The following is a 23,388-nucleotide window of genomic DNA, read 5'->3' as shown; positions in this document are numbered from 1 at the left end:
CGCAGATATTCGCATAAACTTCAATAGTTTGAATGGGCTGGCAATATAATAGGCTATGAACGTCATGCTATTACATGTAAATTAACAGAATACAAGACCTACATAAACCAAATTAGTGAAATCATTTTTTTTTTCTTAACTAGGCAAAAACTCGGACGAAGCTGGGCCAATTGTAGGAGGGCGCACAAATGTTATACATTCATAATACAGTGTAATAGCCTGTAACTGTTATAGACATGGTTGCATTTGCTCAGTGAAATTATGAAACGTTTTATTTACTTCACCTTTATTTAACCAGGAAGGCTAGTTGAGAACAAGTTCTCATTTACAACTGCGACCTGGTGAAATGATGAACAGTGTCAGATGTCTCACTTATTCATCAGCCGCTTCAACAAGTGAATTCATGTCAGAGTTCTTCCCTGGACAAATTCCCGCCCGAGTAAATACTGTATTATTGTCAGTGCCCAACACACTATTTTCCTCCAGTTTATTTCGCCTCCAATCAAGTTTCCTTCTCGATGAAAAATTCCTTCCTGTCTCCTTCTCACTCTGTGTGAGTGTGTGTCTGACTTTACCTCAAAAGTTTCCTTGTCGCTGCTAAAATGTTCCTTCTGGTCTATTTCCTTGTCCCGGTTCGCGTAAACGGGACAATCCTCCTCTCTGATCAATTCACCGACTGAAGTTTCACACAAACCAGCGCGCGTGTAGAGCTACAGTGAGAGACGCGCACACTCTCAGCCTTGAAGTTAAATTGTTGGAAAGCATGTCGAGCTCGCTCTGATATCAGAGAAATTGAACTAAGGAGGATAATTTCACATGGCTTTACCAATGTGGATTAACTCGCGGTAAAGCCATAAAAAAAAATCGGCGCCCGTACTTGTCTGTGGACATGAATATATGAACCTGCTCAGCATTCTGTAGCGGCGGAGCTGGTTTATGGTGAGTTTGAGACAGGCAGGTCGCTCCAGTCTACTGTGAAAAGCGACTCGGGAGAAATGATGTGAACAGCACGAACGTTTTAAGAAAACTTTTACTTGAGTCTCCAGGGAAAACACAAGTAGCTAATTGGTCTCTTTTCAGAACAATAGGTGGTTCTTCCACGCGTGGGATTTTAGTTTAGTGTGTAACCGCCACGGATAGAATGAACAGCTCTGGGCGCGTGGCACTGGCGCTGTTGCTCGCGCTGCTCGTGGGCTTTACCCGGGGCACACAAGGCCAGGTAGTGTCCGCCAAGGTGGTGCGGTCTTCTAACGTGAGGCAACATGGTGAGTCCCAGTTTTTGATGTGTGCATTTGTTTTGTATGAAAGAACTATAACAAGTGTTTCAACAACAAAGCAACTGGTATTTTGGGCAGACTGGCTGTGTAGCCTATAATGGGTATGGTCAGTATTATTAGTGAATTTAATATTTTGATCACAATGGGTTTGTACTTGAAATTGTTTTGTTACAGATATGTTGGATGATTAGGCCTAGACACAATCAGACTTCTACAATACATTCTAAGATATCTAAATTAACATTACTCAATTGTAATTGACACAATTTGAGGTGAATATAGAATATGGTCCATGTCATAAGTGGCCTGTCAGGAGAAGCCTAGATGTTGTTTCATCTAGGGGTGTGTTTGTCTTAGTCAGTGGTGATGAACGACCTGCCTACACCAGGGAAGTCAGCTTCCTGTGTTGACCTGTTCAAATGACCTAGACACTCTATTGTTACTTTGTCTGAGACAGCGGGGGAGGGAAGACAGATGACCTGCGTGGGGCCAGGGAAAGAAGAGGGGGAGAGAAACATCATTTAGGGTATAGGGCACAGGCAGCAGGAGAAGAGAGCATACCAGTTTACTTGTCTGACCTGTGATCATAGCTACCCTTTTGACCTGGTTGGCCTCAGTGTTTTAGATTCACCGTAACATTGTCCTCAGTGTTCTGTGTTCTTTTCTGACCTGTGGTCATAGCTACCTTGTTGACATAGTTGTCCTCAGTGTTCTAGAGCCACAGTAACACTAACAACCCACAGGTGTCATTTAGTTTGGCCTGGAGACTACAGCCACATCTTCAGCAGACTGACTATAACAGGCTGTCTCTCATCACATACAGCTGCCTGCTTGTGAGCCTCTTTCTTGGCGGAGAAACACGAAAATACCAGAGTATCATTTTGGCCTCTGGACCCGTGCTCTAGCCCAGGGTTTCCTGCCCCACTGGGTGCACATTTTGTTATTTGCCCTAGCACTACACAGCTGATTCAAATAATCAAAGCTTGATGATGAGTTGGTGATTTGAATCAGCTGTATAGTGCTAGGGGTAAAAACCAAAACGTGCACCCAGGCGGGCGACGACTTTGGGAAACTTGCACTAGGCCCAGGTTCACCTCAAACTCATAAGTGTGTGTATTTGTGCTGTATCAACTAATGGTTCTCAACGAAGGGGCGGGAGGAAGGCCCATCCTAAGGATTTTGTTGGACTGGGTCTGAGTGTTGCGAGGTGGATCTGATCCTTAGTGTTTGGATTCAGTCAATTCTCCCACCTCCCTTTACTTCTGATGTGTGTGTGTGTGTGTGTGTGTGTGTGTGTGTGTGTGTGTGTGTGTGTGTGTGTGTGTGTGTGTGTGTGTGTGTGTGTGTGTGTGTGTGTGTGTGTGTGTGTGTGTGTGTGTGTGTGTGTGTGTACAATAGCAACACTCATCAACATTGTTAAAAGGACAATGGAAGAACATAGTTCAGTTGGACAATGGAAGAAGATACTCCAAACATTTTTAAAATCCAATTGTTATTTTCTGAATTCTAACACATGAAACATTTTACTGGCACAGACACATCATGAAGTTAGGGGTTCTGTTGCACAATTCAACACGTTTGTCAATAGCAGGATGCCCTCAGATTAAAAATCAACACCTTGGCTCTAGATCACGCCTCTATACGTACTCTACATTGGTAGTGATCAGACATAATATCATAATCTGAATGTGAATCGCAGGAGTAAAATGAAAGTATGAGAATACTTTGATGTTTTGTTACAGAGGACCGACCCCCTGTTGACTTTTAGGATCAACCACTCTTATGCAACACACACAACAGGTATACTCAATGGCAAACTCCCAACCTCCTCTGGTCAAATCAAAGGGTTTTTCATTTAGTAAAGACCCTATAAAGGATAGACCTCAGAGGAGGTTCACCACTCCATTTAATATTTCTCTCTCATCTCTTCTTATCATCCACTATCTAGTCTACATAATTTCATATCACTCTATACATCTACCCCCACCATCAATCTTGCTCTTGCTTATTCCTTCCTCAATCTCTCCATCTTTCTTTCTCTTCTTTAATCAAAAGCTTATTCCGCGGTGGGTCTCAGAGCAAATCTAATGTGTCAAAGAGTGTTTGCACATAACACACACATGCACATAACACACACATGCACATAACACACACATGCACATAACACACACATGCACATAACACACACATGCACATAACACACACATGCACATAACACACACATACACATAACACACACATGCACATAACACACACATGCGCACACACACATTGACAACAGTCTGATTAGACTTCAACTTCTGCTGGAGAATGGATGGCTGTTCCCGAATGCAAGGGAGGCTGTTCCCAAATGTAAAGGAGGCTGTTCCCGAATGCAAGGGAGGCTGTTCCCAAATGTAAAGGAGGCTGTTCCCGAATGCAAGGGAGGCTGTTCCCAAATGCAAGGGAGGCTGTTCCCAAATGCAAGGGAGGCTGTTCCCGAATGCAAGAGAGGCTGTTCCCGAATGCAAGGGAGGCTGTTCCCGAATGCAAGGGAGGCTGTTCCCGAATGCAAGGGAGGCTGTTCCCGAATGCAAGGGAGGCTGTTCCCGAATGCAAGGGAGGCTGTTCCCGAATGAAAGGGAGGCTGTTCCCGAATGTAAAGGAGGCTGTTCCCGAATGCAAGGGAGGCTGTTCCCAAATGCAAGGGAGGCTGTTCCCAAATGCAAGGGAGGCTGTTCCCGAATGCAAGGGAGGCTGTTCCCGAATGCAAGGGAGGCTGTTCCCGAATGCAAGGGAGGTTGTTCCCGAATGCAAGGGAGGCTGTTCCCGAATGCAAGGGAGGCTGTTCCCGAATGTAAAGGAGGCTGTTCCCAAATGCAAGGGAGGCTGTTCCCAAATGCAAGGGAGGCTGTTCCCGAATGCAAGGGAGGCTGTTCCCGAATGCAAGGGAGGCTGTTCCCAAATGCAAGGGAGGCTGTTCCCAAATGCAAGGGAGGCTGTTCCCAAATGCAAGGGAGGCTGTTCCCAAATGCAAGGGAGGCTGTTCCCGAATGCAAGGGAGGCTGTTCCCAAATGCAAGGGAGGCTGTTCCCGAATGCAAGGGAGGCTGTTCCCGAATGCAAGGGAGGCTGTTCCCAAATGCAAGGGAGGCTGTTCCCAAATGTAAGGGAGGGTGGATGGAATGAAACTCTGTTAGGCGGTGTCCTCTGACCGTTGGTGATCTCAGTGGCCTTCTCTAGGGCCCTATAAAATCTGCTCCGAATCATGGAATCCAGACATTAAAATGGAATTCAACATTCCATCATGTATTGAACAAAATATAAACGTAACAAGTGAAGTGTTGGTCCCATGTTTCATGAGCTCAAATAAAATATCCCAGACATGTTCCATACGCACAAAAAGCTTATTTCTCTAATTGTGTGCACAAATTTGTTTTCTTTCCTCTTAGTGAGCTTTTCTCCTTTGGCAAGATAATCCATCCACCTGACAGGTGTGGCATATCAAGAAGCCGATTAAACAGCATGATAATTACACAGGTGCATCTTGTGCTGGGGACAATAAAGGGCCACTCTAAAATGTGCTGCTTTGTTACACAACACAGTGCCACAGATGTCTCACATTTTGAGGGAGCGTGCAATTGTTGTGCTGACTGCAGGAATATCCACTAGAGCTGTTGCCAGATAATTGAATGTTTAATTTCTCTACCATGAGCTGCCTCCAACGTAATTTTAGAGAATTTGGCAGTACGTCCAACCGACCTCACAATCGCAGGCTGAGTGTAACCATGCCAGCCCAGGACCTCCACATCCGGCTTCTTCACCCGTGGGATCGTCTGAGACCAGCCACCCGGACAGCTGAAGAAACTGTGGGTTTGCACAATCAAAACAATTCTAAAAAGCATCTGTCCTTGGTTGCAACACTCACTACTGAGTTCCAAACTGCCCCTGGAAGCACAACAACTGTTCGTCAGGAGCTTCATGAACTGGGTTTCCATGGCCGAGCAGCCGCACACAAGCCTATGATCACCATGCGCAATGCCAAGCATCAGCTGGAGTGGTATAGAGCTTGTCTCTCTCCCTCCCGGAGGAACTGAGCCCTAGGACCATGCCTCACTACCTGGTCTGATGACTCCTGGCTGTCCCCGGTCCAGCTGGTCGTGCTGCTGCTCCAGTTTCAACTGTTCTGCCTGTGGCTATGGAATCCTGACTTGTTCACCGGATTTGCTACCTGTCCCAGACCTGCTGTTCTCTTTGTCTTTTACTCCTGAGGTGATGACCTGTTGCACCCTCTACAACCAATGTGATTATTATTTGACCCTGCTGGTCATCTATGAACGTTTGAACATCTTGAAGAAGAATCTGGCCTTATTGTTCCATGTACTCTTATAATCTCCACCCAGCACAGCCAGAAGAGGACTGGCCACCCCTCAGAGCCTGGTTATTCTCTAGGGTTCTTCCTAGGTTCCTGCCTTTCTAGGGAGTTTTCCTAGCTACCGTGCTTCTACATCTTCATTGCTTGCTGTTTGGGGTTTTAGGCAGAGCCCTGACCTCAACCCCATCGAACACCTTTGGGATGAATTGGAATGCCGACTGCGAGCCAGGCCTGTTTGCCCAACATCAGTGCACAACCTCACTAATGCCTTTGTGGCTGATTGGAAGCAAGTCCCCGCAGCAATGTTTGGACATTAGTGGAAAGCCTTCCCAGAAGAGTGGAGGCTGTTATAGCAGCAAAGGGGGACCAACTCCATATTAATGCCCATTATTTTGGAATGAGATGTTGAACGAGCAGGTGTCCACATAACCACAGATGCATATCTGTTTTCCCCAGTCATGTGAAATCCATAGATTAGGGCCTAATTCATTTATTTCAATTGACTGATTTCCTTAAAGTCCATAACTGTTAATTTGGTTCAGTGTAGTAGGAAATCAACTAAATGTATTGAATTTATTATAAAATGTGGTCACTTTTTTGGGGGATAGTTAAATAGTCCACCTGTAGATGTTCTACCCATGGTCATACTATCTGTTAATAAGTAATTGTTTGCAAAGGTTAGGGTTCGTGAAAGGATTAAAATTAGGGTTAGGGTTAGTACAGTTTATGGGTGAATTGTTACTGATAGTCTGTAGGGCAGCTTCAGATGGACTATCCATGAAAGTGATAATGAAAATGCATTAATTCGCTTAAGTTATCATAAACAAAATACATCAGTGAATCATATTTGTCTGCAACTTTCTTAAATGGCACCTGTGCTTTGTCTAGCCATTAGCAATTATGCTAATGTTAACCATTTTTCTGGTAGAGCTGTAAAGGTTGTCCCAAAACCTTGTCAATTAAATGTAGCCTATCCCTACCTGGCAGAATATCATTATTTCCATCATTCAGTGGCCATTTGTTTAGCAAATTCTGCAATCAAATGAGCTCTATAGGAACATCGCTAACCAGACCACGGTCTCTTCCTACAGGAACATCGCTAACCAGACCACAGTCTCTTGCTACAGGAACATCGCTAACCAGACCACGGTCTCTTGCTACAAAAACATTGCTAACCAGACCATGGTCTCTCGCTACAGGAACATCGCTAACTAGACCACGGTCTCTTGCTACAGGAAAATTGCTAACCAGACCATGGTCACTTGCTACAGGAACATCGCTAACCAGACCACGGTCTCTTGCTACAGGAACATTGCTAACCAGACCACAGTCTCTTGCTACAGGAACATCGCTAACCAGACCACGGTCTCTTGCTACAGGAACATCGCTAACCAGACCATAGTCTCTTGCTACACGAACATAGCTAACCAGACCACGGTCTCTTGCTACAGGAACATCGCTAACCAGACCACGGTCTCTTGCTACAGGAACATCGCAAACCAGATGATGGTCTCTTGCTGGTGCACAGTTGCAATACAGTGTAGCTACACACCAAAATCTATAATTGATTTTATTTTTCTCAGACTTAAAATGGTCTCCTGATGTGGGTTAAGCAGGGTTGTGGACTTACAACGTCAAATGTTGTTGTTTTTCTTTGAAAAAAGTGAGATTTTGATTTTGACATACTGGGAAAAACGAAAACATGGACAAACAGAAAGTGGAATTTGCCGGAAAGATTAAACAGAATCAGGCAAAAAGAATTCAACAGATTTTATAGTGTCAGTATGTGATGTTATTAGACTTGGCTGAGTCTGGGGACTGGGGGGCCTTGTCTCCAAGGCAAAACACACACATACACATGCAGCTATACTCACATACTCTACCACTGGAGTGAAAGACTCTCCAAACCATGTGGACTTGATCAGTATGGTTCTGAAGTGATTTTGATAGTCTATAGGTTGACACTTGGGCGTGTGTCTCCTTTGTGGAGGGAAGGGAGGGGGTCTGTAAAGCCGTCTGAACTCCAGAAACTCATGAGTCATTGGTTAGAATGAGTTAAACTGGGACAACCCTACACACACACACAACATTACAGGATCACTCCTCTCAGGGAATCCCCAGTTAACACACACACCATGCCAAATTGTAACAGCTAAAGAGCCCCCGCCCCTAGACTTTGGCAGCCTGTGTTTTCCTCTCCTCTATGCAGACAATAGGGTGGCGTGGATAGGCTGAAGACACCTGTCAACACTGAGTAATGGAACTGACGATGGAAGAGCAAAAGAGAGTGTGTGTGTGTGTGTGTGTGTGTGTGTGTGTGTGTGTGTGTGTGTGTGTGTGTGTGTGTGTGTGTGTGTGTGTGTGTGTGTGTGTGTGTGTGTGTGTGTGCGTGCGTGCGTGCGTGCGTGCGTGTGTGTGTGTGCTTAGCATCTGTGTTATTAGCATGCCATTCTTTCTGTAGTTTTCAGGGAGATTAATCTGTGAGAAGATAGGAAGAGCAGAAGAGAGGAGTGAGGCTAAGAGAAGATGTCACCTTAGTGCCTTGTCAGCTTTGGACCACAGCCATCTGACAACACTATGGAGAACAGTGACGATGTAGGGATGAGAAAGGGGGATACATTGGGTAAACAGGTGAAAGATGGAGATAGAAAGAAGCTGAGAGGCTCTCAACTTACAGCTGATGAGGAGATGGATGGATGGATAGATAGATAGAGAGGGGCTACGTGGGGGTAAGAAGCTGAGAGGCCCTCAACTTACAGCTGACGAGGAGATGGATGTATGGATAGATAGATAGACGAGGAGATGGATGGATGGATGGATAGATAGAGAGGGGCTACGTGGGGGTAAGAAGCTGAGAGGCTGGCCCTCAACTTACAGCTGACGAAGAGATATATATAGAGAGAGAGGGTACGTGGAGGAAAGAAGCTGAGGCTGTTCCTCAATTTATACATACAGCTGATGAGGAGAGAGAGCTAGAGAGAAAGAGGGGAGGTGAGAGGAGGGGACTCCATTAGTTTGACAGAAATAAAGCTGACATGACATCAATTTCTAACTGCCTGATGAGAAGGACAAAGTGCTGATCATGCTGTGTGTTCCTTTATGCATTTGTCTACTTCTTTTTGCATGGATGCATGAATTTAGTGACATTCTACAGTGACTCCCTCATCCTCTCTCTCTTCCTCATTCTCACTGTTCCTCTCTTCCTCATTCTCACTGTTCCTCTCTCTCCATCATTCTCCAGCTTTCTCTCTCCCTCATCCTCTCTCTCTTCCTCATTCTCACTGTTCCTCTCTTCCTCATTCTCACTGTTCCTCTCTCTCCATCATTCTCCAGCATTCTCTCTCCCTCATCCTCTCTCTCTTCCTCATTCTCACTGTTTCTCTCTCTCCCTCATTCTCACTGTTCCTCTCTCTCCCTCATTCTCTAGCTTGCTCTCTCCCTCATCCTCTCTCTCTCCCTCATTCTCACTGTTCCTCTCTCTCCCTCATTCTCCAGCTTTCTCTCTCCCTCATCCTCTCTCTCTTCCTCATTCTCACTGTTCCTCTCTCCCTCATTCTCACTGTTCCTCTCTCTCCCTCATTTTCTAGCTTTCTCTCTCCCTCATTCTCTAGCTTTCTCTCTCCCTCATCCTCTCTCTCTCCCTCATTCTCACCGTTTCTCTCTCTCCCTGATTCTCACTGTTCCTCTCTCTTCCTCATTCTCTCTCCCTCATCCCCTTCCTCTTTCCCCCCCTGAGAGTTATCTGCTGTGTAGTGGACTTCTGAATGATATAAATTGACAGAAATGATGGAGAAAATGCCAGAATTGACGACGTGTTCATGAGAAGACAGGAACCCAGTCACAATTGTGTGTGAGAGATTACTGTGTTTGTCTATGACTCAATTAGAGTGTAAGACTGATGCCTCGGTCACTCTGACGATAGAGCTTTACCTCAGCTGAATGAGACATGTTATCCTGTCACACACACACACACACACACACACACACACACACACACACACACACACACACACACACACACACACACACACACACACACACACACACACACACACACACACACACACACACACACACACACACACACACACACACACACACACACACACACACACACACACACACACACACACACACACACGGATGAGAGTGACCTGGTTGGTCCTGTCCGTCTAGCAGACGTTAGAGTGAAGTGGTAACTGTGGCTTCTAGTCACGCTGCCACTGAAGTCACATGCTTAGTATAAAGGCTTCAGGAAGGAATCCCTAACCCAGAGAAACTCTCATTTAGAGTCTTTCTCGCTCTCTCGCTTTTCACGTGTTTTTTATCCATCTCTGCAGAGATAGAGAGAATAGAGAGAGGCTTTGATTGGTTTAATTCCATTAGCTGCACTTGAGCTAACACACACACACACACACACACACACACACACACACACACACACACACACACACACACACACACACACACACACACACACACACACACACACACACACACACACACACACACACACACACACACACACACACACACACACACACACACACACACACACACACACACACACACACAGAGCATTTTAACACTGGCACACATTTTTAAAGGCCACTTCCGTAGCTTGACGTAAATCTGGAGAGCCTAAAATAAGAATCATCAGAACAGAATGATTTCAGCAGATTCCTCATAATATAAGAGTTACAGTTGAAGTCGGACGTTTACATACGTTTAGGTTGGAGTCATTTACTCATTTTTCAACCACTTCACAAATTTCTTGTTAACAAAGTATAGTTTTGGCAAGTTATTAGGACATCTAATTTGTGCATGACACAAATAATTTTTCTAACAATTGTTTTCAGACAATATTTCACTTATAATTCATTGTATCACAATTTCAGTTGGTCAGAAGTTTACATACACTAAGTTGACTGTGCCTTTAAACACATTGGAAAATTCCAGAAAATGAGGTCATGGCTTTAGAAGCTTCTGATAGGCTCATTGACATAATTTGATTAAATTAGAGGTGTACCTGTGGATGTATTTCAAGGCCTACCTTCAAACTCAGTGCCTCTTTGCTTGACAGCATGCAAAAATCTAAAGAAATCAGCCAAGACTTCAGAAAAATTTTGTAGACCTCCACAAGTCTGGTTCATCCTTGGGAGCAATTTCCAAACGCCTGATGGTACCACGTCCATCTGTACCTACAATAGTATGCAAGAATAAACACAATTGGACCACACAGCCGTCATACAGCTCAGGAAGAAGATGCGTTCTGTCTCCTAGAGATGAACGTTCTTTGGTGTGAAAAGTACAAATCAAACCCAGAACAACAGCAAATGACCTTGTGAAGATTCTGGAGGAAACTGGTACAAAAGTATCTATATCCACAGTAAAACGAGTCCGATAACGACACAACCTGCAAGTCCGCTCAGCAACGAAGAAGCCACTGCTCAAAAACCACCATAAAAAAGCCAGAGGGTGGCAGCATCATCTATTGGGGGTGCTTTTCTGCAGGAGGGACTGGTGCACTTCACAAAATAGATGGCATATTGAGGAAGGAAGATGATGTGGATATATTGCTTCAATATATCCACAATCTCAAGAAATCAGTCAGGAAGTTAAAGCTTGGTCATAAATGGGTCTTCCAAATGGACAATGACCAAGTATACTTCCAACAATCCTATAGAACATTTGTGGGTAGAACTGAAAAAGCGTGTGCGAGCAAGGAGGCCTACAAACCTGACTCCGTTACACCAGCTCTGTCAGGAGGAATGCTCCAAAATTCACCCAACTTATTGGGTGAATCTTATGGAAGGCTACCCAAGGTTAAACAATTTTAATGGCAATGCTACCAAATACTAATTTAGTGTATGTACACTTCTGACCCACTTGAAAATGATGAATGAAATAAAACCTGAAATAAATCATTCTCTCTACTATTATTCTAACATTTCACATTCTTAAAATAAAATGGTAATCCTAACTGACCTAAGACTGGGAATTCTTACTAGGATTAAATTTCAGGAATTGTGAAAAACTGAGTTTAAATGTATTTGGCTAAGGTGCATGTAATGTAAACTTCCGACTTCAACTGTATGAGTCAACTTCATGGGACAACACTGGAGGTTTACCAGTAGATAAAGAATGCTTCACTCACTCACTCACTAACACACACACACAAACTAGGGCAAAGAGGATAAAAGTACATTAGATACATTCCCATAACCCCCCATAAAGGAGCAATTCTAGGCTAATCCAAAACACCACAGGGTGTGTGGCCTGCTCCATTCGCCGCACTTAGGGGGGTGAAAAAGTATGACTGCGTGTGACGGAGTTTGTTTGTGTGTGCACGAGCATGTGTGTTTCTTTTAAGCATGACAAATTCATATCCATTGACACAGAGAGTAAGGGGGTTACACGGACACTGTGGTGAAGCTAATTCATTTATTCACATGCTCTGATACCCTCTATAGAAACATCCTCAGAGAGAAAGAGAAAAAAGGGAGGGAGAAAAAGGTGTAGATGAAAGGAAGAGCGCAGGCAGAGAGAGGGAGTGAAAGGAAGAGCGCAGGGAGAGAGAGGGAGTGAAAGGAAGAGCGCAGGGAGAGAGAGGGAGTGAAAGGAAGAGCGCAGGGAGAGAGAGGGAGTGAAAGGAAGAGCGCAGGGAGAGAGAGGGAGTGAAAGGAAGAGCGCAGGGAGAGAGTTGGAGTGAAAGGAAGAGCGCAGGGAGAGAGAGGGAGTGAAAGGAAGAGCGCAGGGAGAGAGAGGGAGTGAAAGGAAGAGCGCAGGGAGAGAGGGGGAGTGAAAGGAAGAGCGCAGGGAGAGAGAGGGAGTGAAAGGAAGAGCGCAGGGAGAGAGAGGGAGTGAAAGGAAGAGCGCGGGGAGAGAGAGGGAGTGAAATGAAGAGCGCAGGGAGAGAGAGGGAGTGAAAGGAAGAGCGCAGGGAGAGAGAGGGAGTGAAAGGAAGAGCGCAGGGAGAGAGAGGGAGTGAAAGGAAGAGTGCAGGGAGAGAGAGGGAGTGAAAGGAAGAGCGCAGGGAGAGAGAGGGAGTGAAAGGAAGAGCGCAGGGAGAGAGAGGGAGTGAAAGGAAGAGTGCAGGGAGAGGGAGAGGGAGAGAGAGAGAGAGGAAGGGAAAGGAAGAGCGGAGGGAGAGAGAGGGAGGAAAGGAATAGCGCAGGGAGAGAGAGAGGAAAGGAATGAAAGGAATAAAGGAAGAGCGCAGGGAGAGAGAGGGAGTGAAAGGAAGAGCGCAGGGAGAGAGAGCGAGTGAAAGGAAGAGCGCAGGGAGAGAGAGGGAGTGAAAGGAAGAGTGCAGGGAGAGGGAGAGGGAGAGACAGAGAGAGGAAGGGAAAGGAAGAGCGGAGGGAGAGAGAGAGAGTGAAAGGAAGAGCACAGGGAGAGAGAGGGAGTGAAAGGAAGGGTGCAGGGAGAGAGAGGGAGTGAAAGGAAGAGCGCAGGGAGAGGGAGAGGGAGAGAGAGAGAGAGGAAGGGAAAGGAAGAGCGGAGGGAGAGAGAGAGAGTGAAAGGAAGAGCACAGGGAGAGAGAGGGAGTGAAAGGAAGAGCGCAGGGAGAGAGAGGGAGTGAAAGGAAGGGCGCAGGGAGAGAGAGGGAGTGAAAAGAAGAGCGCATGGAGAGAGAGGGAGTGAAAGGAAGAGCGCAGGGAGAGAGAGGGAGTGAAAGGAAGAGCGCAGGGAGAGAGAGGGAGTGAAAGGAAGAGCGCAGGGAGAGAGAGGGAGTGAAAGGAAGAGTGCAGGGAGAGGGAGGGGGAGAGAGAGAGAGAGGAAGGGAAAGGAAGAGCGGAGGGAGAGAGAGAGAGTGAAAGGAAGAGCACAGGGAGAGGGAGAGGGAGGGAAATGAAGAGTGCAGGGAGAGGGAGAGAGAGAGAGAGGAAGGGAAAGGAAGAGCGGAGGGAGAGAGAGAGAGAGGGAGGGAAAGGAAGAGCGCAGGGAGAGAGAGAGGGAGGGAAAGGAAGAGCGTATGGAGAGAGAGAGAGGGAGGGAAAGGAAGTTGGAGAGGAAAGGAGAGAAGGGAGGAAGAGAGAGGGAGGAGAGAGAGGGAGGGAAGAGGGGAGAGAGAGAGAGAGGAAAGGAAGGGAGAGAGGGAGGAAAGGAAGAGTGCAGGGAGAGAGAGGGAGGGAAAGGAAGAGCGCAGGGAGAGAGGGAGTAAAAGGAAGAGCGCAGGGAGAGAGAGAGGAGGAAAAGGAAGAGTGCAGGGAGAGGGAGAGGGAGAGAGAGAGAGGGAAGGGAAAGGAAGAGCGGAGGGAGAAAGAGAGGAGGGAAAGGAAGAGAGCAGGGAGAGAGAGGAGAGGGAAAGGAGAGAGGAGATGAAAGGAAAGGAAGGGAGAGAGAAGGAGAGAGAGAGAGAGGGGGAGGGAAAGGAAGAGCGCAGGGAGAGAGAGTGGGAGAGAAAGGAAGTGCGTAGGGATAGAGAGAGAGGGAGGGAAAGGAAGTTGGAGAGGAAAGGAAGAGAGCAGGGAGAGAGAGAGAGGGAGGGAAAGGAAGTTGGAGAGGAAAGGAAGAGAGCAGGGAGAGAGAGTGAAGGAGGGGAAAGGAAGAGCGCAGGGAGAGAGAGAGAGGGAGGAAAAGGAAGAGCGCAGGGAGAGAGAGAGGGAGGGAAAGGAAGAGCGCAGGGAGAGAGAGGGAGTGAAAGGAAGAGCGCAGGGAGAGAGAGGGAGTGAAAGGAAGAGTGCAGGGAGAGGGAGAGAGAGAGAGAGAGAGAGAGGAAGGGAAAGGAAGAGCGGAGGGAGAGAGAGAGAGAGGGAGGGAAAGGAAGAGCGCAGGGAGAGAGAGAGGGAGGGAAAGGAAGAGCGCAGGGAGAGAGAGAGGGAGGGAAAGGAAGAGCGTAGGGATAGAGAGAGAGGGAGGGAAAGGAAGTTGGAGAGGAAAGGAAGAGAGCAGGGAGAGAGAGAGAGGGAGGGAAAGGAAGTTGGAGAGGAAAGGAAGAGAGCAGGGAGAGAGAGTGAAGGAGGGGAAAGGAAGAGCGCAGGGAGAGAGAGAGAGGGAGGAAAAGGAAGAGCGCAGGGAGAGATAGAGAGGGAAGGAAAGGAAGAGCGCAGGGAGAAAGAAAGGTGGAGAGGAAAGGAAGAGAGCAGGGAGAGAGAGAGGGAGGGAAAGGAAGTTGGAGAGGAAAGGAAGAGAGCAGGGAGAGAGAGAGAGGGAGGGGAAAGGAAGAGCACAGGGAGAGAGAGAAAGAGTGGGAAAGGAAGAGCGCAGGGAGAGAGAGAGAGGGTTGGAAAGGAAGAGCGCAGGGAGAGAGAGAGAGGGAGGGAAAGGAGGGTGGAGAGGAAAGGAAGAGAGCAGGGAGAGAGAGAGAGGGAGGGAAAGGAAGAGCGCAGGGAGAAAGAAAGGTGGAGAGGAAAGGAAGAGAGCAGGGAGAGAGAGAGAGGGAGGGAAATGAAGGTGGAGAGGAAAGGAAGAGAGCAGGGAGAGAGAGAGAGAGAGAGAGGAGAGGGAAAGGAAGAGCACAGGGAGAGAGAGAAAGGGAGGGAAAGGAAGAGCGCAGGGAGAGAGAGAGAGGGAGGGAAAGGAAGGTGGAGAGGAAAGGAAGAGAGCAGGGAGAGAGAGAGAGGGGAGGGAAAGGAAGGGCACAGGGAGAGAGAGAAAGGGAGGGAAAGGAAGAGCGCAGGGAGAGAGAGAGGGGAGGGAAAGGAAGTTGGAGAGGAAAGGAAGAGAGCAGGGAGAGAGAGAGAGGGAGGGAAAGGAGGGAGAGCGCAGGGGAGAGAGAGAGGGAGGGGAAAGGAAGAGGAAGAGCAGGGAGAGAGAGAGGGAGGGAAAGGAAGAGCGCAGGGAGAGAGAGGGAGGGAGGGAAAGGAAGAGCGTAGGGAGAGAGAGAGGGGAGGGAGGAAAGGGGAAGAGCGCAGGGAGAGAGAGGGAGAGAGAGAGAGGGAGAGGCAAAGGAAGAGCGCAGGGAGAGGGAGAGAGGGAGGGAAAGGAAGAACGGAGGGAGAGAGAGGGAAAGGAAGGAGAGGCAGGGAGAAAGAAAGGAGGAGGGACAGGAAGAAAGCAGGGAGAGAGAGAGGGGGGAAAGGAAGAGGCGCAGGGAAAGGAGAGAGGGAGGGAAAGGAAGAGCGCAGGGAGAGAGAGAGGGAGGGAAAGGAAGAGCGCGGGAGAGAGAGAGAGGGGAGGGAAAGGAAGAGCGCAGGGAGAAAGAAAGGTGGAGAGGAAAGGAAGAGAGCAGGGAGAGAGAGAGAGGGAGGGAAAGGAAGTTGGAGAGGAAAGGAAGAGAGCAGGGAGAGAGAGTGAAGGAGGGAAAGGAAGAGCGCAGGGAGAGAGAGAGAGGGAGGAAAGGAAGAGCGCAGGGAGAGAGAGAGAGGGAGGGAAAGGAAGAGCGCAGGGAGAGAGAAAGGGGAGAGGAAAGGAAGAGAGCAGGGAGAGAGAGAGGGAGGAAAGGAAGTTGGAGAGGAAAGGAAGAGAGCAGGGAGAGAGGAGAGGGAGGAGGGAAAGGAAGAGCACAGGGAGAGAGAGAAAGAGGAGGGAAAGGAAGAGCGCAGGGAGAGAGAGAGAGGGAGGAAAAGGAAGAGCGCAGGGAGAGAGAGAGAGGGAGGAAAGGAGGGTGGAGAGGGAAAGGAAGAGAGCAGGGAGAGAGAGAGGGGGAGGGAAAGGAAGAGCGCAGGGAGAAAGAAAGGTGGAGAGGAAAGGAAGAGAGCAGGGAGAGAGAGAGAGAGGGAAAATGAAGGTGGAGAGGAAAGGAAGAGAGCAGGGAGAGAGAGGAGAGAGAGAAAGGAAGAGAGGGGAGAGGAGAAAGGAAAGAGCACAGGGAGAGAGAGAAGGGAGGGAAAGGAAGAGCGCAGGGAGAGAGAGAGGGAGGGAAAGGAAGAGCGCAGGGAGAGAGAGAGGGAAAGGGGAGAGGAAAGGAAGAGAGCAGGGAGAGAGAGAGGGAGGGAGGAAAGGAAGAGCACAGGGAGAGAGAGAGAGGAGGGAAAGGAAGAGCGCAGGGAGAGAGAGAGAGGAAAGAAGAGCGCAGGGAGAGAGAGGGAGAGGAGAGAGGGAAAGGAAGAGCACAGGGAGAGAGAGAGAGGGAGGGAAAGGAAGAGCGCAGGGAGAGAGAGAGGGAGGGAAAGGAAGAGTGGAGGGAAAGGGAGGGAGGAGGAGGGTGGAGAGGAAAGGAAGAGAGCAGGGAGAGAGAGAGGGAGGGAAAGGAAGAGCGCAGGGAGAAAGAGAGAGAGGGAGGGAAAGGAAGAGAGCAGGGAGAGAGAGAGGATGGAAAGGAAGGTGGAGAGGAAAGGAAGAGAGTAGGGAGAGAGAGAGAGGGAGGGAAAGGAAGAGCGCAGGGAGAGAGAAAGGGGAGGGAAAGGAAGAGCGCAGGTAGAGAGAGAGGGGAGGGAAAGGAAGGTGGAGAGGAAAGGAAGAGAGAGAAGGAGAGAGAGAGAGAGAGGGGGGGAAAGGAAGAGCACAGGGAGAGAGAGAAAGGGAGGGAAAGGAAGAGCGCAGGGAGAGAGAGAGAGGGAGGGAAAGGAAGAGAGGAAAGGAAGAGAGCAGGGAGAGAGAGAGAGAGGGAGGGAAAGGAAGAGCACAGGGAGAGAGAGAGAGGGAGGGAAAAAGGAAGAGCGCAGGGAGAGAGAGAAGGGGAGGGAAAGGAAGAGCGCAGGGAGAGAGAGAGGGAGGGAGGGAAAAAGGAAGAGAGCAGGGAGAGAGAGAGGGAGGAGAGAGAGCAGGGAGAGAGAGAGAGGAGGGAAAGGAAGAGCGCAGGGAGAGAGAGAGAGGGAGGGAAAGGAAGAAAGGAAGAGTGGGAGAGAAAGGGAAGAGCGCAGGGAGAGAGAGCAGGGGAGAGGAGGAGAGAGGAGGGAAAGAGAAGGAGAGGAGAGAAAGGAAGAGGCAGGGAGAGAGAGAGGGAGAAAGAGAGAGGGAGAGGAGAGAGAGGGAAAAGGAAGAGCGCAGGGAGAGAGAGAGAAGGGGAAAGGAAGAGCGCAGGGAGAAAAGGAAGAGCGGAGGGAGAGAGAGAGAGGGAGGGAAAGGAAGGTGGAGAGGAAAGGAAGAGAGCAGGGAGAGAGAGAAAGGAGGGGGAAAGGAAGAGCGCAGGGAGAGAGAGAGGGAGGGAAGGAAAGGAAGAGCAGGGAGAGAGAGAGGGAGGGAAAGGAAGAGCGCAGGGAGAAGAAAGGTGGAAAAGGAAGAGCGCAGGGAGAGAGAGAGAGGGGAGGGAAAGGAAGAGAGCAGGGAGGCAGAGAGAGAGAGGGGAGGGAAAGGAAGAGCGCAGGGAGAGAGAAAGAGTGGAGGGAAAGGAAGAGCGCAGGGAGAGAGAGAGAGGGGAAGGAAGTTGGAGAGGAAAGGAAGAGAGCAGGGAGAGAGAGAGAGGGAGGGGAAAGGAAGAGCGAGGGAGAGAGAGAAAGGGAGAGGGAAAGGAAGAGCGCAGGGAGAGAGAGAGAGGAGGGAAAGGAAGAGCGCAGGAGAGAGAGAGAGAGAAGGGAGGGAAAGGAAGAGCAGGGGGAGAGAGAGAGAGGGAGGGAAAGGAAGAGCGCAGGGAGAGAGAGAGAGGGAGGGAAAGGAAGAGCGCAGGGAGAGAGAGAGAGAGGAGGGAGGGAGGGAAAGGAAGAGCGAAGGGAGAGGGAGAGAGAGAGGGAGGGAAAGGAAGAGCGCAGGGAGAGAGAGAGAGGAGGGAGGGAAAGAGAGGGAGAGGAAGGGAGAAAGAGAGGGAGGGAGGGAAAGGAAGAGCGCAGGGAGGAGAGGAGAGGGGAGGGAGAAAGGAAGAGCGCAGGGAGAGAGAGAGAGGAGGAAGAGCGCAGGGAGAGAGAAGTGGGAGGGAAAGGAAGAGCGCAGGGAGAGAGAGAGAGAGGGAGGGAAGGAAGAGCGCAGGGAGAGAGAGAGAGGGAGGGAAAGGAAGAGCGCAGGGAGAGAGAGAGAGGGAGGGAACGGAAGAGCGCAGGGAGCGAGAGAGAGGAGGGAAAAGGAAGGTGGAGAGGAAAGGGAGAGAGAGAGGAGGGAAAGGAAGGGCACAGGGAGAGCGAGAGAGGGAGGGAAAGGAAGAGCGCAGGGAGAGAGAGAGAGGGAGGGAAAGGAAGAGCGCAGGGAGAGAGAGGGAGGAAAGGAAGGTGGAGAGGAAGGTGGAGAGGATAGAGAGTAGGGAGAGAGAGAGGGAGGGAAAGGAAGAGCGCAGGGAGAAAGAAAGGTGGAGAGGAAAGGAAGAGAGCAGGTAGAGAGAGAGGGAGGGAAATGAAGGTGGAGAGGAAAGGAAGAGAGCAGGGAGAGAGAGAGAGAGAGGGAGGGGAAAGGAAGAGCACAGGGAGAGAGAGAAAGGGAGGGAAAGGAAGAGCGCAGGGAGAGAGAGAGAGAGGGAGGGAAAGGAAGGTGGAGAGGAAAGGAAGAGAGCAGGGAGAGAGAGAGAGAGGGAGGGGAAAGGAAGGGCACAGGGAGAGAGAGAAAGGGAGGGAAAGGAAGAGCGCAGGGAGAGAGAGAAAGGGAGGGAAAGGAAGAGCGCAGGGAGAGAGAGAGAGGGAGGGAAAGGAAGTTGGAGAGGAAAGGAAGAGAGCAGGGAGAGAGAGAGAGGGAGGGAAAGGAGAGCGCAGGGAGAGAGAGAGAGAGAGAGGGGAGGGAAAGGAAGAGTGCAGGGAGAAAGAAAGGTGGAGAGGAAAGGAAGAGAGCAGGGAGAGAGAGAGAGAGAGGGAGGGAAATGAAGGTGGAGAGGAAAGGAAGAGAGCAGGGAGAGAGAGAGAGAGAGAGGGAGGGGAAAGGAAGAGCACAGGGAGAGAGAGAAAGGGAGGGAAAGGAAGAGCGCAGGGAGAGAGAGAGAGAGGGAGGGAAAGGAAGGTGGAGATGAAAGGAAGAGAGCAGGGAGAGAGAGAGAGAGGGAGGGAAAGGAAGAGCGCAGGGAGAGAGAGAGGGAGGGAAAGGAAGAGTGCAGGGAGAGAGAGAGAGGGAGGGAAAGGAAGGTGGAGAGGAAAGGAATAGCGCAGGGATAGAGAGAGGGAGGGAAAGGAAGAGCGCAGGGAGGGAGAGAGAGAGAGTGGGAGGGGAAAGGAAGAGCGCAGGGAGAGAGAGAGAGAGGGAGGGAAGGAAGAGCGCAGGGAGAGAGAGAGAGGGAGGGAAAGGAAGTTGGAGAGGAAAGGAAGAGAGCAGGGAGAGAGAGAGAGGGAGGGAAAGGAGAGCGCAGGGAGAGAGAGAGAGAGAGGGAACGGAAGAGCGCAGGGAGCGAGAGAGAGGGAGGGAAAGGAAGGTGGAGAGGAAAGGGAGAGAGAGAGGGAGGGAAAGGAAGGGCACAGGGAGAGCGAGAGAGGGAGGGAAAGGAAGAGCGCAGGGAGAGAGAGAGGGATGGAAAGGAAGGTGGAGAGGATAGGAAGAGAGTAGGGAGAGAGAGAGGGAGGGAAAGGAAGAGCGCAGGGAGAAAGAAAGGTGGAGAGGAAAGGAAGAGAGCAGGTAGAGAGAGAGGGAGGGAAATGAAGGTGGAGAGGAAAGGAAGAGAGCAGGGAGAGAGAGAGAGAGAGAGAGGGAGGGGAAAGGAAGAGCACAGGGAGAGAGAGAAAGGGAGGAAAAGGAAGAGCGCAGGGAGAGAGAGAGAGAGGGAGGGAAAGGAAGGTGGAGAGGAAAGGAAGAGAGCAGGGAGAGAGAGAGAGAGGGAGGGGAAAGGAAGGGCACAGGGAGAGAGAGAAAGGGAGGGAAAGGAAGAGCGCAGGGAGAGAGAGAGAGGGAGGGAAAGGAAGTTGGAGAGGAAAGGAAGAGAGCAGGGAGAGAGAGAGAGGGAGGGAAAGGAGAGCGCAGGGAGAGAGAGAGAGAGAGGGAGGGGAAAGGAAGAGTGCAGGGAGAGAGAGAGAGGGAGGGAAAGGAAGAGCGCAGGGAGAGAGAGGGAGGGAGGGAAAGGAAGAGCGTAGGGAGAGAGAGAGAGGGAGGAAAGGAAGTGCGCAGGGAGAGAGAGAGAGAGAGAGTGAGGGAAAGGAAGAGCGCAGGGAGAGGGAGAGAGGGAGGGAAAGGAAGAACGCAGGGAGAGAGAGGGAAAGGAAGAGCGCAGGGAGAAAGAAAGGTGGAGAGGACAGGAAGAAAGCAGGGAGAGAGAGAGGGGGGAAAGGAAGAGGCGCAGGGAAAGGGAGAGAGGGAGGGAAAGGAAGAGCGCAGGGAGAGAGAGAGGGAGGGAAAGGAAGAGCGCGGGGAGAGAGAGAGGAGGGAAAAGGAAGAGCGCAGGGAGAAAGAAAGGTGGAGAGGAAAGGAAGAGAGCAGGGAGAGAGAGAGAGGGAGGGAAAGGAAGTTGAAGAGGAAAGGAAGAGAGCAGGGAGAGAGAGTGAAGGAGGGGAAAGGAAGAGCGCAGGGAGAGAGAGAGAGGGAGGAAAAGGAAGAGCGCAGGGAGAGATAGAGAGGGAGGGAAAGGAAGAGCGCAGGGAGAAAGAAAGGTGGAGAGGAAAGGAAGAGAGCAGGGAGAGAGAGAGGGAGGGAAAGGAAGTTGGAGAGGAAAGGAAGAGAGCAGGGAGAGAGAGAGAGGGAGGGGAAAGGAAGAGCACAGGGAGAGAGAGAAAGAGTGGGAAAGGAAGCGCCCAGGGAGAGAGAGAGAGGGTTGGAAAGGAAGAGCGCAGGGAGAGAGAGAGAGAGGGAGGGAAAGGAGGGTGGAGAGGAAAGGAAGAGAGCAGGGAGAGAGAGAGAGGGAGGGAAAGGAAGAGCGCAGGGAGAAAGAAAGGTGGAGAGGAAAGGAAGAGAGCAGGGAGAGAGAGAGAGGGAGGGAAATGAAGGTGGAGAGGAAAGGAAGAGAGCAGGGAGAGAGAGAGAGAGAGAGAGGGAGGGGAAAGGAAGAGCACAGGGAGAGAGAGAAAGGGAGGGAAAGGAAGAGCGCAGGGAGAGAGAGAGAGAGGGAGGGAAAGGAAGGTGGAGATGAAAGGAAGAGAGCAGGGAGAGAGAGAGAGAGGGAGGGAAAGGAAGAGCGCAGGGAGAGAGAGAGGGAGGGAAAGGAAGAGTGCAGGGAGAGAGAGAGAGGGAGGGAAAGGAAGCTGGAGAGGAAAGGAATAGTGCAGGGATAGAGAGAGGGAGGGAAAGGAAGAGCGCAGGGAGGGAGAGAGAGAGAGTGGGAGGGGAAAGGAAGAGCGCAGGGAGAGAGAGAGAGAGGGAGGGAAGGAAGAGCGCAGGGAGAGAGAGAGAGGGAGGGAAAGGAAGAGCGCAGGGAGAGAGAGAGAGGGAGGGAACGGAAGAGCGCAGGGAGCGAGAGAGAGGGAGGGAAAGGAAGGTGGAGAGGAAAGGGAGAGAGAGAGGGAGGGAAAGGAAGGGCACAGGGAGAGCGAGAGAGGGAGGGAAAGGAAGAGCGCAGGGAGAGAGAGAGGGATGGAAAGGAAGGTGGAGAGGATAGGAAGAGAGCAGGGAGAGAGAGAGGGAGGGAAAGGAAGAGCGCAGGGAGAAAGAAAGGTGGAGAGGAAAGGAAGAGAGCAGGTAGAGAGAGAGGGAGGGAAAGGAAGGTGGAGAGGAAAGGAAGAGAGCAGGGAGGGAGAGAGGGGGGAGGGAAAGGAAGAGTGCAGGGAGAAAGAAAGGTGGAGAAGAAAGGAAGAGAGCAGGGAGAGAGAGAGAGAGAGAGGGAGGGGAAAGGAAGAGCGACTGGAGAGAGAGAGAGGGAGGGAAGGAAGAGCGCAGGGAGAGAGAGAGGGGGAAGGAGGGAAAGGAAGAGGGCAGGGAGAGAGAGAGAGGGAGGGAAAGGAAGAGCGCAGGGAGAGAGAGAGGGAGGGAAAGGAAGAGCGCAGGGAGAGAGAGAGTGGGAGGGAAAGGAAGAGCGCAGGGAGAGAGCGAGAGAGAGAGAGAGGGAGGGGAAAGGAAGAGTGCAGGGAGAGAGAGAGGGAGGGAAGGAAGAGCGCTCGGGAGAGAGAGAGGGGGAAGGAGGGAAAGGAAGAGGGCAGGGAGAGAGAGAGAGGGAGGGAAAGGAAGAGCTCAGGGAGAGAGAGAGAGGGAGGGAAAGGAAGAGCGCAGGGAGAGAGAGAGTGGGAGGGAAAGGAAGAGCGCAGCGAGAGGGAGGGACAGGAAGGGCGCAGGGAAAAAGAGAGAGGGAGGGAAAGGAAGCATGCAGGGAGAGAGAGAGAGAGGGAGGGAAAGGATAAGCGCACGTAGAGAGAGAGAGAGGGAGGGAAAGGAAGTTGGAGAGGAAAGGAAGAGAGCAGGGAGAGAGAGAGGGAGGGAAAGGAAGAGCGCAGGGAGAGAGAGGGAGGGAAAGGAAGAGCGCAGGGAGAGAGAGAGAGGGAGGGAAAGGAAGGTGGAGAGGAAAGGAAGAGAGCAGGGAGAGAGCGATAGGGAGGGAAAGGAAGGGCGCAGGGAGAAAGAAAGGTGGAGAGGAAAGGAAGAGAGCAGGGAGAGAGAGAGGGAGGGAAAGGAAGTTGGAGAGGAAAGGGAGAGAGCAGGGAGAGAGAGAGAGGGAGGGGAAAGGAAGAGCACAGGGAGAGAGAGAAAGGGAGGGAAAGGAAGAATGCAGGGAGAGAGAGGGAGGGAAAGGAAGCGCGCATGGAGAGAGAGACAGAGGGAGGGAAAGGAACAGCGCATGGAGAGAGAGAGAGAGAGAGAGAGAGAGGGAGGGAAAGGAAGAGCACAGGGAGAGAGAGAAAGGGAGGCAAAGGAAGAGCGCAGGGAGAGAGAGAGAGGGAGGGAAAGGGAGGAACGCAGGGGGAGAGAGAGAGAGGTAAGGGAAAGGAAGAGTGCAGGGAGAGAGAGAGAGAGAGGTATGGAAAGGAAGAGCACAGGGAGAGCGAGAGAGGGAGGGAAAGGAAGAGTGCAGGGAGAGGGAGGGACAGGAAGGGCGCAGGGAAAAAGAAGAGAGGGAAAGGTGGGGAGAGGAAAGGGGAGAAAGGATAAGCAGGGAGAGAGAGAGAGAGGGAAA

The 23,388-nt window shown here is 50.5% G+C and overlaps 1 protein-coding gene across 1 annotated transcript in view; it reads left to right on the top strand.

Annotated features, from left to right (window-relative positions):
- The first annotated feature begins 576 nt into the window (after positions 1-576).
- The window catches only part of LOC123994061 (platelet-derived growth factor D-like), a 127,560-nt gene continuing 104,748 nt past the window's right edge, over positions 577-23,388 (top strand). Inside the window, exon 1 of the mRNA XM_046296548.1 lies at positions 577-1,265. Within this exon, the coding sequence (XP_046152504.1) occupies positions 1,142-1,265 (124 nt within the window). The 5' untranslated portion in view covers positions 577-1,141. The remainder of the gene's footprint in view (positions 1,266-23,388) is intronic.

Source organism: Oncorhynchus gorbuscha, linkage group LG13, assembly GCF_021184085.1.
Source record: "Oncorhynchus gorbuscha isolate QuinsamMale2020 ecotype Even-year linkage group LG13, OgorEven_v1.0, whole genome shotgun sequence".
Classification (NCBI taxonomy): domain Eukaryota; kingdom Metazoa; phylum Chordata; class Actinopteri; order Salmoniformes; family Salmonidae; genus Oncorhynchus; species Oncorhynchus gorbuscha.
This window is presented reverse-complemented; position numbering and strand designations above follow the sequence as displayed.